At 41.6% G+C, this 18,199-nt stretch overlaps 1 protein-coding gene across 3 annotated transcripts in view; it reads right to left on the bottom strand.

The window, feature by feature from the left end:
- The window catches only part of MNAT1 (MNAT1 component of CDK activating kinase), a 153,909-nt gene that overhangs the window by 66,584 nt on the left and 69,126 nt on the right, over positions 1-18,199 (bottom strand). For all 3 annotated transcript variants that reach the window (XM_081344000.1, XM_081344002.1, XM_081344001.1), the window contains exon 6: positions 13,571-13,696. In XM_081344000.1, the coding sequence (XP_081200126.1) occupies positions 13,571-13,696 (126 nt within the window). The remainder of the gene's footprint in view (positions 1-13,570; positions 13,697-18,199) is intronic.

Raw genomic sequence — 18,199 nt, 5'->3', positions numbered from 1 at the left:
ACCAGACATATCCACAGCTGAGCGTCCTTTCGGCTTTGGCCCAGTTGCTTCATTCTTTCTGGCGCTACTAGTACTAGCCCTCTGCTCTTCCCCAGTAGCATATTGGACGCCTTCCGACCTGAGGGGCTCATCTTCCAGCGTCATATCGTTTTGCCTTTTAGTACTGTCCATAGGGTTTTCATGGCAAAGATACTGGAGTGGTTTGCCATTTCCTTCTCCAGTGGATCACGTTTTGTCAGAACTCTCTGCTATGACCTTTCCGTCTTGGGTGGCCCTGCACGGCATAGCTCATAGCTTCATTGAATTACGCAAGCCCCTTCGCCACGACAAGGCAGTAATCCATGAAGGGGGTAGAGAGCATTGCAGTAGTCTAAACGAGAGGTCACGAGCGCATGAGTGACTGTACGCAAGGCATCCCGGTCCTTAGCATCCCGATGCTAAGAACATGCCTCACAGAAATCTAGCAAGGGCTGAACTGGCTTGGCCTTACTCAGAAAGAACCTGGTCACCCTAAATAGGACCACTGGCCAGATGTTTGCAGACACAATAAGAGCAGAGAAATGAACTCACTTCACTACTCAAATTCTGATTGAGAGCAGTTACCTAAATTGTAAAACTTGATAGGCTGTAGCAACCTGCATTACCAATGTCTAGGAAAGTTAAATCAGTCACATTTCTGAAATCAAATGTTAGCAAGCAACCAACCTCTTACATCAGGGGTGTCAAACTGGTGGTCTGTAGGCCGGATGCATCATAGTGAAACCGTGCCCACCCCATTGCCAGCAATGGCAAAAAAAAGTCGTGATACGTCATTATGCATCACAACACAACACATGACGTTGCGAGTTTGACACCCCTATCTTACATCAACCTGGCATCCTCCAAGCATATAAATTTCAACCCTAGAACATTCCACCAACATGGCCAATTGCTGAGAATGCTGGAAGTGGCAGTTTATACATACAGTACACGATGTCCAGGGTTAGGAAGTCTTACACCACTGTTTATCCTAAAATATAACTGAAATGGGGTGTACAATCATTTCAGCTACTAATTGTAGCAACATATTACCATCCACTGCAGACTATATTTGAAATAACACCCCCTGAAGCATTTGATCTCCTAGAAAGGATCCTCTCCATGAACAAAAAAGCAATGGGAATGTCGATCTATGAGGAAATTTATTTTGGTAACTGGAGTTGTAGACCAGCTACAGCCAAGAGAAACCAATATGCTAATTAATAATGAATATACAATACACAGGAGTAAGGGGAAGGGAACAGAAAAAAAATCAAAGGTAAAAGCTCAAAATAATATCGGTAAAACTTTTTCTTCATGGTCCTATTTATATGGCAATTAAAAAATGCTTAGACAATTACACTTGGAAATATTTTTAGAGGCAGGTAACCTACCCAAAACTCAGACAAGGGAATATTTGAATGTTAGTCTCCATAGACACAAGCCCTGTGTAATATAGAGAGACCATGAAGAATAAATAGATATTACTCTGTAATAATGAAGATAGTATACTTCTGTTGTGAATAGCTAGCCAGAACTCACAAAAGTTTAGTTTCCTTGCCATTCAAAATGCCAGAAAACATCTGAGGGGGAATACACAACTTCTTTCAGACAAAAGTATTAGTAGCTCAGGAGACTTCCTCAACCTTTATCCTCCTAAACCAGGGGTAGGCAACCTCGGCTCTTTTATGACTCATGGACTTCAACTCCCAGAATTCCTGAGTCAGCATAGCTCAGGAGACTTCCTCAACCTTTATCCTCCTAAACCAGGGGTAGGCAACCTCGGCACTTTTATGACTCATGGACTTCAACTCCCAGAATTCCTGAGTCAGCATAGCTGACTCAGGAATTCTGGGAGTTGAAGTCCATGAGTCATAAAAGAGCCGAGGTTGCCTACCCCTGTCCTAAACAGAGGGGGGGGGAATTCTCTTTCAGAAGACAGAAGCTGTTCTTTAGAGGAAAGGAGACAAGCAAGTAATAGCTCACCAGGACAGACTGAAGGATAAATCTTGAGTTTATCCTACTTCGGCCCCAGATTAAAGCTTGTCCTCTTAGCAATGGCTCTGGAGAAATAGAAGTGTATATGGAATTTAATTTAGGCTTCTGAGACAAAGAAAGATGTTTCAGTTCAAATCCCCATTCTACCGCGAGAAGAAAATATCTAAGGAATAAACTGAAATGCAGTTTGATTTTGAGGCCAACTCTTGTCAGTTATTACATTTTAATTAAAATGCCTTTTCCGATTTATTTTACTTTGAAATTTTAAACTTAACGACTAGTATTCTAGCCCGTAAAATCTAGCAGTAAAGCTGTATTTTTCCATTATATTTATATAGTGCAAGATTTAGCTATCCATGATTTATGCAACACATGGTCAAAACATGGTAATAAAAGAAGGAACACATTACAGACCTAACTGTTAAAAAAAACACACAGCAGAAATGAAAAGTTATATTGAGATAATCTATAAAATGTGCTTACATTGTATGAATGATGTGCTGTTCCTTCATAAAGCATGTAGGAAGTCAGCATTTCTCAAAAGTGTGAAGTATTTCCATGTGCTTAAAGTGTGAGCTTTCCAAAGCAAACAACTGTGGAAAGACAGAGAAGAGGGGGGAAAGCATATCTCCAGCCAGCCATATTTTGGCTTGCTCTACCAGATATCTTCTCTCTTTCGAAATTTGAATTGCTCTTCTTTCTAATATGCATAAAGAGGCAGAAAGCAGCATATGTACCAAATTAAAAAACTTTAGAAGGAAAACAGCCAACAAAATGTTTAACTATACAATAGGAAAATAAATAACCCCAAAACAAGATAAACATACAAGAAATAGATCAGAGATGTCAAACACAAGGCCCGGGGGCCAGATCCGGCCCATGAAGTGGTTTCATGCGGCCCGCGAAGCCATCCTGGAAACAGTGAGGGAACGGCCCCCACTGCCTTGGCCCTGGCCCAGAGACCCTCCTTCTGCCAGAGACCCTCAGATCTGTCCCACTCCTGCCCAGGCCCCCATAGGCACCCTTGATGCGAATGATGTAGAGCTGGCCATGCCCACCCAGTAGGCCATACGCACTTTAGCCACACCCACCCAGTAGGCCACACCCACCCAGGCCACACCCACCCGGCCCCCTGAGGGCAATCGCAATGCTAATGCGGCCCTCAATGAAATTGAGTTTGACACCCCTGAAATAGATACAATGTAGCACAAAAGAATTTAGTTATGGAGTGGGATCCCCCTCAGGACTGAACAGACAAAACAGAATACAGGTTTTTTCTTCATCTGTAGTATTTCCAGAGAGAAAAACATCAGGTTCTCTAAGAGGTTGACTTTTTCAGATAGACAGATCAACAAGTAGCATTCAGCTAAAGCACACAAACAAATCATTCGCTCCCTCTCATTTCTAATTTCAGAAGTAAAAAGTAGCAAATTGATTTGTGGCCTAATGTGCTCTATCTCCCTGCCTGTAAAAGTGATCCCTCTGCTACTATGTCTATCGATGCCTTTTGCTGTATGTTTAGCTATTATTAAATTTCTCCATAGAGTCAATCAAGAGCTTATGTCAGAGGTAGCAGGCAACCTCTTAGAGCAAGGGTGTCAAACTGCCGGCCCATGGCCGGATGCATCACGCCAAAACCTTACCCACCCTATTGCCGGCAATGGGAAAAATGTCGTGATGCGTCACGACACGTCACGTGACATCGCGAGTTTGACACCCGTGTCTTAGAGCTAGTAAAGCATAATTACCTTCTTGATTATATTATCTTCAAATACTCTTCTTTCTTGGGACCTCTGTGCTGGGTAGACTGAATCTTCAAAGCATCATTTTCACATCCATACATAGTAACACATACCACAACTTTTTTTGGGCAATTTAACTCTCCCAAGATTATGTATGTACTTACCAATCTGAAACTAGTTAAATCTATTTTTGCTTGGTAGTGATCTTCTCTTTCTCTGGGTCCAAAAACTATTTTCCTGTTGGCTCCTTAGACCAGGGGTTGACAACCTTAAACACTCAAAGAGCCACTTGGACCTGTTTCCCAGAGGAAAAAAACACTGGGAGCCGCAAAACCCGTGCGTGCGTGCATGCAAGGGGTGTAAACTTGATTGAAGAGTTTAATTAAAAAGAAATAGAGGCTGCTATGCATGAGTTCTCTCTCTCTCTCTCTCTCTCTCTCTCTCTCTCTCTCTCTCTCTCTCTCTCTCTCTCTCTCTCTCTCTCCTCTCTCCCTCCCTCCCGCTCTCTCTCTCCCCCCCTCTCTCTCCCTCTCTCCGATCTTCTGCTCACCTGGCAAGCTGGCTTCACGCTGTTGTGGACAAGCGGACACACATTCTTATTGGGCTGGCTCTCCCACCCTGCTTTCTGCTGCTTCCTGTGGAGATGCAGCAAAGGCAGGAGCCCCACCCAATAAGCTTGTCAGCTTCTCAGAGAACAGCATGAGTTACACACACACACACACACACACACACACAGAGAGAGAGAAAGAGAGAGAGAGAGAGAGAGAGAGAGAGAGAGAGAGAGAGAGAGAGAGAGAGAGAGAGAAGGGAACCGCAAGTGCCTCTGTCTCTGTCTCTCTCTGCAAATGGCTGGGACCCATACCTTAGACCATCTCAGCTTATGTACCTGCCTCACACAGTTAGACTATGCATGTGGAAATATCTTGGTTTTATTTATTTATTTATTTGTTTATTATTTAAATTTATATACCGCCCTATTCCCATAGGACTCAGGGCGGTTTACAGGGAGAATTAAAATACATAACATACAAAATTAAAATCAATTAAAACTATGATTAAATTACAGTCCCTAAAGTTAAGCTAAAAACCAATAAATTAATTAATTAAAACCCCTCAGTCTGGGCCAAACAGCTCAAAGAACCAGGTTTTCAAGTCCCGGCGAAATGAGCGACGGTCGGGGGCAGTCCTGAGTTCCGTGGGAAGTTGGTTCCATAGGGCCGGCGCGCCCACAGAGAACACCCTTCCCCTGGGAATAACCCGCCGGCATTCCTTAACCGGCGGTACCCTGAGAAGGCCCTCCCTGTGGGAGCGCACAGGACGATGGGAAGTTGATGCCGGCAGCAGGTGTTCCCTTAGATAATCCGGACCCAAGCCATTTAGAGCTTTATAGGTCATTACCAGCACTTTGAATCTCACCCGGAGGGCAACCGGAAGCCAATGCAGCTCACGGAGAAGAGGTGTTACACAGGAGTATCGGGAAACTCCCATAACAACTCGCGCGGCTGCATTCTGCACTAGTTGAAGCCTCCGAGTGGTCCTCAAGGGCAGCCCCATGTAGAGAGCATTGCAGTAGTCTAGCCGGGAGGTCACGAGCGCATGGGTGACTGTGCGTAGGGCATCTCGGTCCAGATAGGCGCAGCAGACGAAGTTGGGCAAAAGCCCCCCCTGGTCACGGCTCCTATATGGTCTTCAAAATTGAGCCATGAATCCAAGAGGATGCCCAAGTTGCGAGCCCTATCGACGGGGGGTAACACCTCACCCCCATCATTAATGGTGGAACGACCTGGTTAACCCGAGATGCCGGTATGCACAGCCACTCAGTCTTGGCAGGATTGAGACGAAGCCTGTTTCTCCCCATCCAAGCCCGGACCGCCTCCAGGCAACGGGACATCACGTCGAGTGCATCACTGGGTTGGTTCGGGGTGGAAAGAAAAAGTTGGGTATCATCAGCGTACTGATGATACCCCACCCCGAAACCACGAATGAGCTCACCCAGCGTTTTCATGTAGATGTTGAACAGGAGGGTAGAGAGGACCGACCCCTGAGGGACTCCACAAACGAGAGACCTCGGGGCGGACCTCTGCCCTCCCGTCAACACCGACTGCGAGTGGCCCAAGAGGTAGGAGAACCACCGTAAAACAGTGCCTCCCACTCCCAACCCCCTGAGACGCCGCAGTAGGATACCATGGTCGATGGTATCGAAAGCCGCTGAGAGGTCTAAAAGGACTAGGACAGAGGAACATCCCCTGTCCCGAGCCCGCCAGAGATCATTCACCAGTGCGACCAATGCCGTCTCCGTGCTGTACCCGGGCCTGAAACCCGATTGGTATGGGTCGAGATAATCAGTTTCCTCCAGGAACAGAGGAAGCTGATGCGCCACCACACTCTCAACAACCTTCGCCAAAAAGCGAAGGTTGGAGACCAGACGGTAGTTATTTAAAACAGCTGGGTCCAGAACAGGCTTCTTGAGGAGGGTTCTCACCACTGCCTCCTTCAAGGCGGCGGGAAAGACACCCTCCTTCAAAGAAGCAGATATTACTGCCTGGAACCAGCCTCGTGTCTCCTCCCGAGCCGCATAAACCAGCCAGGAGGGGCACAGGTCCAGTAAACTAGTGGTGGAGCTCAGTCTCCTCATGATCCTGTCCACGTCATCGGGGGAAACAGGGTCAAACTCAGTCCAGATAACATGCTCAAGACCGCTTGATTCCTCCATGTCAGACTCTGCCCAGAGTCCAAACCGGTCCGGATCTGAGCTATTTTGTCCACCAGATGATGACTAAACTCCTCAGCCCGCCCCTGTAAGGGCTCCTCCCTCGTCTCCCGATTAAGGAGAGAGCGAGTCACCCTAAACAAGGCAGCTGGGCAATTATCTGCGGACGCGATGACGGCAGCGAAGTAATTAGACTTCGCCGTCCTCACTGCAGCGAGATAAGACCTTGTGAAGGTTCTTAGTCGCAATCAGTCAGATTCAGACTGGGTGGATCTCCAACTGCTCTCTAGACCCCGTCTCCGACGCTTCATCTGCCGGAGCTCTACAGAAAACCATGGGGCCCAACGGGATCTGTGCCGGGTCTGGGGTCGCAAGGGTACAACACGGTCGAGTGCCTCGGCCGCCGTTTCCCAGGCATCCACCAAGGCATCGACCGGGCTGTGAGTGAGGGAGATAGGAAAGGACGCAAGCACCATCTGAAACCGTTCTGGGTCCATTAGGCGCCTGGGACGGAACCACCTAGTCGGTTCCACAGCCCAGCGGCGGGGGGTGACACAGCGAAAGACCAGCCGCAGGAGATAATGATCGGACCATGACAGGGGGACAATAGTTGGCAAGCCCCCTCCCAAATCATCCAACCATTACCCAGATAGAAAAATCAGGTCAAGAGTGTGACCCGCCCCATGAGCCGGGCCCTGAATTACTTGGGTCAGATCCATGGCCGTCATGGAAGCCATGAACTCCAGGAGCTAACTCTGACGACCCTCCCAGGGAAGGCAGGTTGAAGTCGCCCAGAACTATGACTCTGGGAAACTCCACCATCAACCCTGAGAGGGTGTCGAGCAGCTCAGGCAGGGCTGTTGCTACACAGCTGGGCGCCAGGTATGTTAGCAACAGGCCCAACTGAGCCTGAGGGCCACATCTCATAAGAAGGGACTCACTCCCGCCTATCTGGACAACGGTGGTCTCCCACGGACATAAGGTCTCCCGTATAACCACCGCCACCCCACCGCACCTGCCCTGAGCCCGAGGCTGGTGTAGCACACAGAAACCCGGAGGGCACAGTTCAACCACAGGGACACTGCCCTCTGGGCCCAGCCAGGTCTCCGTAATGCATGCCAGATCCGCGTGTTCCTCCTCGATCAATTCCCGGATGAGGGGAGCCTTGTTCACAACGGATCTGGCATTAAAATACACCAGTCTGAGCTCAGGGTCCTGATCCCCCTCACCCCCGGATAAAAGGGTACTAACCGGAGGGTCCATATCTGTCCCAGCCTCAGGATATCAGCTGTAAATAAAATGAAATGAATTTAAATCTGAATCTGAATCTGAAAGATCATATAACAGATTACCAAACAGAGTTTAGTTGACCCATTCTGTCACAGGGGAATGGAATAAGCTTCCTCAAGTGGTGCTCCATTGTTTTGGGGCTACTACACAGCAGATAACTCTTCCTCATACTCTTACCATCAGAAGGACCTATGAGGACCTTAAAACAAAGATAATATCATAAACAACATTTGTGAAACCATCTGTGGTGTCCGCTCATTCTAATCCCTGAGGATCAGATAGAATGTATGTGTTCCAGGTCCCTTCTCTTAAATCTGGTAATCAAGCAGCACCTACAAAGTGCACTTTTCCATAGCTGCCCTTGCCAGTGGAACTTTCTTCCCCATGACATCCAGCAGATCCTCCTGGTCTTCTAGAAAGCCTTGAAGAGCTCTTCCTACAAGCAGTGGGATATGAGGAGGCTGGAGCCCAGTGGAAGGTGGAATGTTGATGTGTGGGAGAGTGTTGCCCTGAGACGCTGGTTGTTTGCGTTTTTTTGTTTTTTGTTTTTATTGTTTTGTGAAATGCCAAGAATTATGGTTCATAATATGGCAATAATAATATATTATTAATGTATAATAGAATAAACAACCAAAGAAACCCTTAGATCAGGGATTGAAAAGTTCCAGCCTACAAGGCATTCATACTGACATATTTCCCCTCAAAAGCTTCACTCAGTCTGAATCAGAGAACAAGATGTGCACAGGGCACAACAAGAACATTGGCTGAAAGCCAGAGGAAGCAAGTCAGGAAGAAATGACTTAAAACAAGAACTCTGATTGCGTGGATTCTCCTCCAGATTGAGTTCACCTGTACTCCAGATGTAAACTTGGGAAGCATCCAGTCATTTTGCTGGATTCAGTTTTTCATTCTTATCCTAGACAGTGTGGCATCAGTTTTCAAGGTAGGGTCATAGGTCAGTGTTGAACAAATATTTTACATTCACAGCAACCCAGATTCAAGTCTTGCAATTCCAATTTAAGGAAACCCAAGTATTGGAATTGGCAAGGCTTCTGTTCAGGGTGAAAGAAAACTAATACCAGCCAATTAGAATGGATAATATGGTGCTAAATGAACCAGTGGTCAGACAGACCAATAGTCTGATTATGAAAACTGACTCACATGTACTCATTTGGGAACCTGGGGAAGCAAGAAAGATCAAATCTACCCCTAAGACTTTTTCAGCTCAAAGTTAAAGAACAGGGAGATGAGTAGAGAGAGAAATGCAAATAAAAAGAATCAAAAATAACAAATGTATGTGTATAAATGCAGTTTCATATATTTACAATTACTTATAAATGAGGTGCATTTACACAAAATCAGAACCTTGGTTTCAGCTGAGGATTTCCCTTCATTTGTCTAACTCAAAGATAAATAGCTCATGGCTCTAAGGCTAATAGCACTTTTTTAATAAAAAGGAAAGTACTGTTCAGAGTAGTTTCAAGCATTCTTTTTTACTAAAATATGGATGAAAAAATAGGGATTATGTAAGAAATTTGTGGGCATAATGCAACCTCACATTTGGCCTCCGTCCAGCTAGATTAACACAGAAATTGATTTCTACAAAATGAGATGTTAAATATCCCTCTCTCCCTTGCATCCTTTTCCTCAACAGAAATAAGAGGCAGCAGATAAGACTGGAGAAGAGAAGTATCAGGTTTCCTAGTAGCAATTTCATCCCCATCCCCTCATTGGAGAATGGCAAGGAGTCCAGACTGGCAAAGCAGCAGACATCTCAGTCCCTCCTCAGTCCTAACAAGAGGGAGGAGCTGATTGGACAGTGGAGTGTCAGTGGCATGGCTGGATATTGACCAAGCTCATAGCAACCACAGGGCTAAAGTGGCCATCAATATATTCTCCATAAGATAGGCACTGATTCCAAGAAGGGAAGATATGGTGACAGAAAGACAAACATTCTACAAGAAAGCAATGATAAGGATTTTTTTTACAACTATAGAATATGTCATGGTTCCAATAGATCAGGGGTGTCAAACTCAATTTCATTGAGGGCCGCATCAGCACTGCGGTTGCCCTCAAGGGGCCGGGTGGGTGTGGCCTGCATGGGCGTGGCTAGAGTGCGTATGGCCTACTGGGTGGGCGTGGCCAGCTCTACATCGTTCGCATCAAGGGTGCCTATGGGGGCCTGGGCAGGAGTGGGACAGATCTGAGGGTCTCTGGCAGGAGGAGGGTCTCTGGGCCAGGGCCAAGGCAGTGGGGGCCATTCCCTCACTGTTTCCAGGATGGCTTCGTGGGCCACATGAAACCACTTCGCAGGCCGGATCCGGCCCCCGGGCCTTGTGTTTGACATGTCTACAATAGATGAAACCAGTAACAGAACTTCAAGGCAAGAATTCTTCCTTAAAGAACATTTTGTTAGGAAACAAAGTATCTGGCATGTACATAGTTGAACCCAAGACTGAGCTTCCCTCCCCGCAGATACAAAGTAACAAGTTGCAATTCCCACCCCACAAAAGCGGTCATAAATCACGTTCACCAATTAGCGCAAACCGTGGGCTTTTCTCTCCGGCTCTTCAGCCTACCAAAACCTTATCAGACAATGTCCTTGAGTTCCCACACTTCGACATTGTTATGGCTAGCTAAACCCTCAAGCATTTACCCTATCCTTCTACATCTGAACTCTAAAATAGAAAAGGCACATTAAAAGCAAAAGTAAAATGGCTGCTAATTCTCAGTTGTCAGAGCGCCGACATCCATTGTCACATCACCAATTTTTTTAAAAATTAATAGTATAGAGAATATTACAGGCTAAGTTATATCTGGCATAAGAAGTTAAGGGATGACATGTGGGGAAAGTGGGAAGTGTCCCTGCTCCTACTTTCTGAGGCCCAGTACTACTGCAACACCCTTAAACTGGCCCTTAGGATGGGAAAGAATAGAAGCTAGAATAAGCTAATTGTGTCAAATGCCTTTACAAGTTCTAGTAATCCTTAAACTAATTAAACAACTCTATATATAAGTTGGCAAGTTAGCATACTTTTTTTTCAAAATTGATCTAATGACAGACTACTTTTCAGCACACAGCTCAAATCTATCTATGTGTAGTAGTACCTTATTTATTAAAAGAGAGCTAGTGTAGTGAGATGCTTAAGTATCAGCCTTTGATCCAGTTATTTTTTTTCAGCCCAGTCTACCTTACCAAGCTATTTGTTGTGGGGATGAAATCAGAAGAGACCTCTCTACTTCCCTTCTCATGTAAACAACCACAATCTCTCTGAGAAAGGCAGGACACAAATGCAATTAGCAATAACAGAGTTATATTAAACTGAGCTAAGACAAGTGAAAACTAATTCTGGGCTTGGTCAACAACTTGTCCTATGTTATCCTTTCTTGGTATTCAAAAGAAAGATCACAAACGAGAAATGTAAATATGAAATAATACATTTAAAACAGTACTCAGTTCAAAGATGTCAAGGGAGGTTAACAGAGTCATGATGGCGGTTGCAACCATGTAATGGCAGTCCCACCCCTAAGAGGCAGACAGAAGTTATCTTGACTTTTATGACAATCTCTGCAAAGTAAAACTGAGAAAACTGCAAGATTATCATCACTGTCATATGTCAAGAGAAATAAATAATACCAAATAAAAGTTTTGTCTTTAAAGAAACCTTTTAAAACAAATCTTCCTGCTAGCAAGAATCTGCTCTTTTCCCGGAGAATGTTTAATGATTCTTTGTATCAAAAAACACTTACCAACATATTTTATGATATAAGAGAGAGATAAGATAACCTTTATTGTCATTTTTTCACTCTGAGCATACTGGCACACATTAAAAATGAAATTCTGTTGCCCACTCTCAAAATAAAGTATATACCCATACACATATACACATGTTATATATATATATACATATACATATACATATACATATACATATACATATACATATACATATACATATACATATACATATACATACATACATACATACATACATACATACATACATACATACATACATACATATATATATATATATATATATATATATATATATATATATATATATATATATATATATATATATATATATATATATATACATACATACACACATATATATACATATATGTGTGTATATTAATCCCTGTCCATTTTGAATACATAATGAAAAGAGGAAACTTGAGAGTTCACAAGGTTGATATTATATGGAAGAAAGTTGTGATTGGATCTAGATGTTCTGCTTTGGATATAAGTGCACCTATGTTACTTTTACTTCCATTTTTAACTACTTGTGCTTTGATTTATCCAGACAATCTCTGGTTTGTCTGTACAATTTTGTTTAGGCCAAGATAACTGAGGCTGATGGGACCTGAAGTTCAAAATATATGGACAGCACTAAAATGCTTATTTCTGCCTTAGGGAAAAACTCAATTTTAGCATCTTGTTCCTTAGTATGGCCTTCCTCTTTAACTCAGCCTTTCCCAAGCATAAGAGCTGTAACTATTTACCAACAGATTGTTGTAATCCAATGCAACTGAGATCACTAGGTTGGAGAAATGCCCTAAACCACTGTCAAGATTGAATATATGTCTGCATATCTGTATAATAAAGATTAATTGAAAATAGAAATAAAAAGTATTATTTCTTCATAGTTATATCAAAGATTAATGTTATGTCCAAAGCCAGTCAAGAATGAATGCTGATCGTTGATAAGAAAAGAGTACATATAATCTGTAGCACAGCCAAGGAACTGTCAATTTTTATGAGAAAATAAACATATACCAAATCTAGATGAACTTTGGAGACTATTTAGAGGTATTTCACACTATTATTATCCATATTTCCTAAAGAATAGGACTGTCAATCCTTCAAAAATGATGCCAAAATAACATTTCAGATGTTATGTAAGCCTTTTTTTCTGTCTTTTCTTTTTCAACTGCTTTAAGGTTGCTGACTCACCAAAATTAATAATAATAATACAGTTGAAAGGGACCTTGGAGGTCATCTAGTCCAACCCCCTGCTCAGGAAGCAAACCCTATACCATTTCAGACAAATGGCTGTCCAGTCTCTTCTTAAAAACTTCCAGTGTTGGAGCATTCACCACTTCTGGAAGCAGATTGTTCCACTGGTTAATTGTTCTAACTGTCAAGAAATTTCTCCTTAGTTCTAGGTTGCTTCTCTCCTTGATTAGTTTCCATCCGTTGCTTCTTGTCCTGCCTTCAGGTGCTTTAGAGAATAGCTTGACTCCCTCTTCTTTGTAGCAACCCCTGAGATATTGGAACATGCTATCATGTCACCCCTCATCCTTCTCTTAATGTGATTCTTAAAGCTGTAATTCTTTTTTTAACCTCATGCCAAACCCTGAAAAAGCTTCTTCAACAAATAGTAGAGAGGTGTTATGTACACATCTGTACAAGATCCAAAATAATTCTTCTAATCATTTTCAAAATATGCCAAGCCCTAATGCAGAACATATCTGGAGCAAACAGCCATCAATATCCAGCATAATAGATTGCATCCATTTGTGTGGTGTTGAAATTGAGAAAAAGATTGCAATTAGAAACATTGAATCCACTGCCAATGGGCCATGCTTTCTTGTGTGTGTGATAATCTACTGTACATTCATGAACTGAAAATATAACAAGGTTTTGAAACCAGTTAGTATATGTCTGTTTTCTTTATCCCTGTCTTCTAATCAGTTAATCACAACCTAAGTGCTACAGTGAATCTAGAATTTAATTTATTGTTCCAAACTGAAAAAGGAAAAAATATTTCTCTCTTATACACAGAGAAAGTTGTTTGGATCTTACCATTTTGATACCTGTTGAAAATGCCACTGGTTTGACAGGTTTGGGAATCTCCAGTTGCATTTCTAGCTTTGTAGATCGATCTTTATGCTGGGCTAACAGCAAAGAAGCTGGCAGATGAGAACTTTCCTACAATCAAAATTAAAAACAGAGAGTAAAATATTTAAAAGCCATAAACCATCCACCATTACTGTCATGTATTCCTAGAGCAACAAATTTCACCTTTCTCAAAAATGGCTTTCTCTGGCCATTTACAGAAGAATGGAGCTCAATACTCCCGGTTTACCAGAAAATGGTCATTTTTACTAATAGAAGAAAGCTACATTAGTCTCATTAATTTAAAAAAAACAACATAGAAATATATTTTTTATAGATTCTGCACCAACAAAAATATAATAAAATGTAATAACCAAAAAGACAAATGTATTAAAATAGGATCATTATTCCAATAATTACATAAGTGTGCAATTAGTATCACTTTTAATGTCATAATAATTAGAATAAACAATTCTAAAAAGAAGCAGCACAGACAGTCATCTAAGCTGGATCCAAAACCTCCATCCAGTTTGGTTCTTCATTGGATTTTGTTTGAGGCTGTTTGAACGTTATTCTCATCAGTCCTCTCACACAATGAGATTTCTTCTTTATTACAGTTATTTTCTCCTTTAACAATTTCCATGCATAAAGCAAGCCCACTGATTCAAATGGACAATAGAGTTGTTCAGAAACTTGCTTAAAACTTAGGACAGCATAATAATATTAGCCAGGCTAACAAAAGGCAAATAAAATTCCACTCAGTGTTTCCTCTGGTTTCCTATGAATTAGTTTCAAGATTTCAAAGTGTTTCTTGAAGTTTTCTTTGAAAAGGGTAGACATAAGCTCAAAATCGTATCATGGAAGGTAGTTGATTTTCTTCTTCCACTTTAGCTTAATTTGGAACTTGCCTATGAATAGATTATGGTGTGTTCTGCAGTCAGCCTCTGGGTACATTGTTGCTGTTATAACTGAGCTCTTCCACCTCCCTGTCTAAATAATATAGTCAATTTGATTTCTGTGAACTCCGCCTGGTGATGTCTATTTATATAGGTGGTATCTTGATTATCTGAAGACCGTGTTAGCAATGAAAAAAATCACCGGATTGGCAGAAGCTGTTAAGTCCTTCTCATGCTTTATTTCTGTTTCTTAAATCATACAGAACTATTACTTTGCTCTTACTATTTCCAAGTTTGCTAATCTTGTCTCCAACCACAAGGAGCACATCCTGCTTGCATACTGCATCAATTTCAGATTGAACTCGACCATAAAACTTGTCAACCTCTTATTCTGCATCAGTGAATGGAACATAAATTGTATATTAAAGGGAATCCAACTAGTATAACTGTAGTGTACCTAAGTATTGCTGTTGCTATACCATTCCTAACTATGAAAGCACCATAGTTCCTTCTTTATTTTTTGTTCCTGAACAGTAAAATGTTTGCTTTCTGAGTGAAAGTGTCCAATTCCCATACATTTCAATTCACTGTTGCTTAAGAGGTCAACGGGCAAATTCCTCTCAGTATTTTGAGGTTTCCAATGTTCAGGCTTGTAACATTCCATATTTCCACTTTAATTCTACCTTTACAGTTTCAGATTCTCTTTTCTGTATGTCAACCTCAACTAGGCCAGACATGTCAAACTCACGAGTCAAGTGACGTCACGCAACGTATGGGGACGGTTTTGCCATTGCCGGCAATAGGGTAGGCGTGGCTTCTGGATGACGCGTCCGGCCCACGGGCCGGCAGTTTGACACCCATGAACTAGGCATTCTGAAAATGACAAAACTTTTTCTGTGATGGCAACCTATATGGAATGCCCTCCCCAAAGAGGCTTGACTGGCACCCACCTTAGAATCATTTCAATGCCAGACAAATAGCTTACTATTTTCCAAACTCTTTTTATTTTAAATTTTAATTGCATTTTCAATTATATTTTAATTGTTTTATTAGTATTATAATTCATATTTTGTTTTTCATTTTGAATTACTAACCTTTAGTGCTACTTAGTTTGTGTGGTACCTTTATTTTGTATGTCATTTGATTTGATTTTATATGTCATTTGATTTTATTGTATATGCTTTCACTCAAATAGTTTGTTTAGCATGTTTAATTGTAATAACTAAAACAAAGCTTTGGCTACTAAGCCTTGGTGGAGCAGTGGGCTAATGCCTCCTTAAGTAACACCAGCTGCCTGCAATTAGTGCAGGTTCGCATCCCACCAGGCTCAAGGTTGACTCAGCCTTCCATCCTTCCGAGGTAGGTAAAATGAGGACCCAGATTGTTGGGGGCAATAAGCTGACTTTGTAATAATGCCGCTTGGGGGGGGCGAAAGCCCTAATAAGCAGGCATATACATAGAATGAAGGCTATTGCTAAGCACATTGGTTTGTGCTTAAATTGTAAGCTGCCCTGAGTCTTCGGAGAAGGGCGGGATATAAATGGGATTAAAATAAAAAAAATAAAAAAATACTGAGCAGTTAATACATAAAGACAAATAAATAAACAAACACATAAACAAACTCATACATGCATACATAAGCTTTACATGCTCCATCCATTTGATTTTCTTGATAAAATACAGAAATGGTATGCCACCGTCTTCTCACATGCAGCATGAAATCATCTTTGCTGTTGTGTGATTATCTTCCTCCTGCTACCAGATATAACTGCCTACTTGATATGACCTTCACTCCTTCTGATGGGAGTATATATTCTTGGCATGGCATATACTCCTAGTATTCTTCATTCATACTTTCCAGCAACAAAAACAACAGCAATACACACACACAAACACACACACACACACACACACAAACACACACACACACACAAACACAAAAAACATGATGCTGCAGCACAGCAGAATGGGGGCAGAGGAGAAGGATAGAAAAATACATATGATTGCGTCATTTTTTATTAGATATTATAAACATTAAGTATCTCTTTTTGATGCCCCTTAAAAAACCGGAGCAATTGAACAAAGATTCCATCTTACTGAAACAGAATTGGAACCTGAGTTCACTTACCATAAAATATTTAGAGTAACATAAAACAGGGGTTTACCATTATTTCAAATGAAGCATTTTTTTCAAAATGTTTTCCAGTAGGTATTCTAATTGGTATTTATTTCACAAACTGTGCAGTACATATCACACATTTCGTAATATGAAAGCACTGGTTGATCTACTTGCTCTAATTCCTGAGAGATTAGGAAAGAAATATAATTTCCTGTTCATGTAATGGAACTGTTGGCTTACTATGATTTTTGAAATGCATAAATGATCTCCTTATCACACAACAAACAGAAAGTGTGTCCAGTTATGGGATAAAATATGTGCTTAGGCTTAGTTGTTTTTAAGGTAATGGGTAATTCTATTTTAACAGCAAAAGAGAACCAAAACACATATATCTATACATTACTAGGCAGTTTGGTGTAGTGGCATCCAGACTGGAAACCAAGAAAACATAAATTGTAGCAACTGAGTGAGCTTGGGCCAGTCACTTTCTCTTAGCCCTAGGAAGGAGGCAATGGTAAACCACTTCTGGAAAACCTTGCCCAAAAAACTGTAGGGAGTTATCCAGGCAGTTTCTGAGAACTGGACAAGAATGAACAGGGAAAAAAATTAATTATTGTTATTGAATGAGAGTTTGTACTTGAGGAGAATATTGAAAATCCTTACTACTAATACAACTATTTTAGAATGTTTAAGCATATTTCAGAATGAGGAGTATTCTTCAAAATATTTTTCTTCACAATAATTAACTTTTGAAATTAGCCTTAAACAAAAAAGATTGACAGTATTTGCCTTAGGGGAAGAAAATAACACAAACTCCTGCCCTTCACTTTACCTTTCGGTCATTAATAACGTACTTAGATATGTTTAGTAACGATGTGTACACAGAGGTCTATCAATTACCTATTTTGGTCATATCCTAAAGGCTGTTTATAACTGCTCTTTTTTGCAAGGCATTTGGCAAAATGGATTTCCCGTAAAACCAATTGCTTTATAAGAAAATAATGTTAGCTCATCTAAATTTAAAGAGCATTTACATTTGAGTTGGAAACACTTTGGTGACTCACTGTAAGTTTTCCCTCCTTTCCCTCTCTTAAGTCATTATAAAAAGTAAACTGTTAGTGATAAAGCTATTTTGAAGTGACCTTCATACTGTAGTCTAATTATATGTAAGGTACATCTACTTTTAGGAATGCTTCTTGTATAGTTCCTTCCTTGCCACATGAGAGCAAAAGGTATGATCAGTATTCTTCCACTTACCTGGGATAGAGAAACCCTCCTTTAGGAGGGCCAACATGGTGAGAGACTGTGCTCTCTCTGATTATAGCGTAAGACTACAATGAAGAGGAACTAAACTAAAATCCTCTCTTAGTTATAAAGCAAGCTGAGTGTGGAGCTAGTCACATCTCTCAACTTAAATTATAGAACTTCCTACCCAGAGGTTGGCTCCTTCAAAAAACTAGCCAAAATTCTGGATGAAGTCCAGAATATATTATTTACTGGCTGAACTTTGGCCAGCTGAACTTTGACCAAACAGATCTTCCCCTTCCCCATAGCCTCATGATCTCTTCTAGAGGATCCTTC

The sequence above is a fragment of the Vipera berus genome (assembly GCF_964194415.1).
Source record: "Vipera berus genome assembly, chromosome: 1".
NCBI classification, from domain to species: Eukaryota; Metazoa; Chordata; class Lepidosauria; order Squamata; family Viperidae; genus Vipera; species Vipera berus.
The sequence above is the reverse complement of the archived record's forward strand: the minus strand, read 5'-3'. Positions and strand labels throughout refer to the sequence as shown.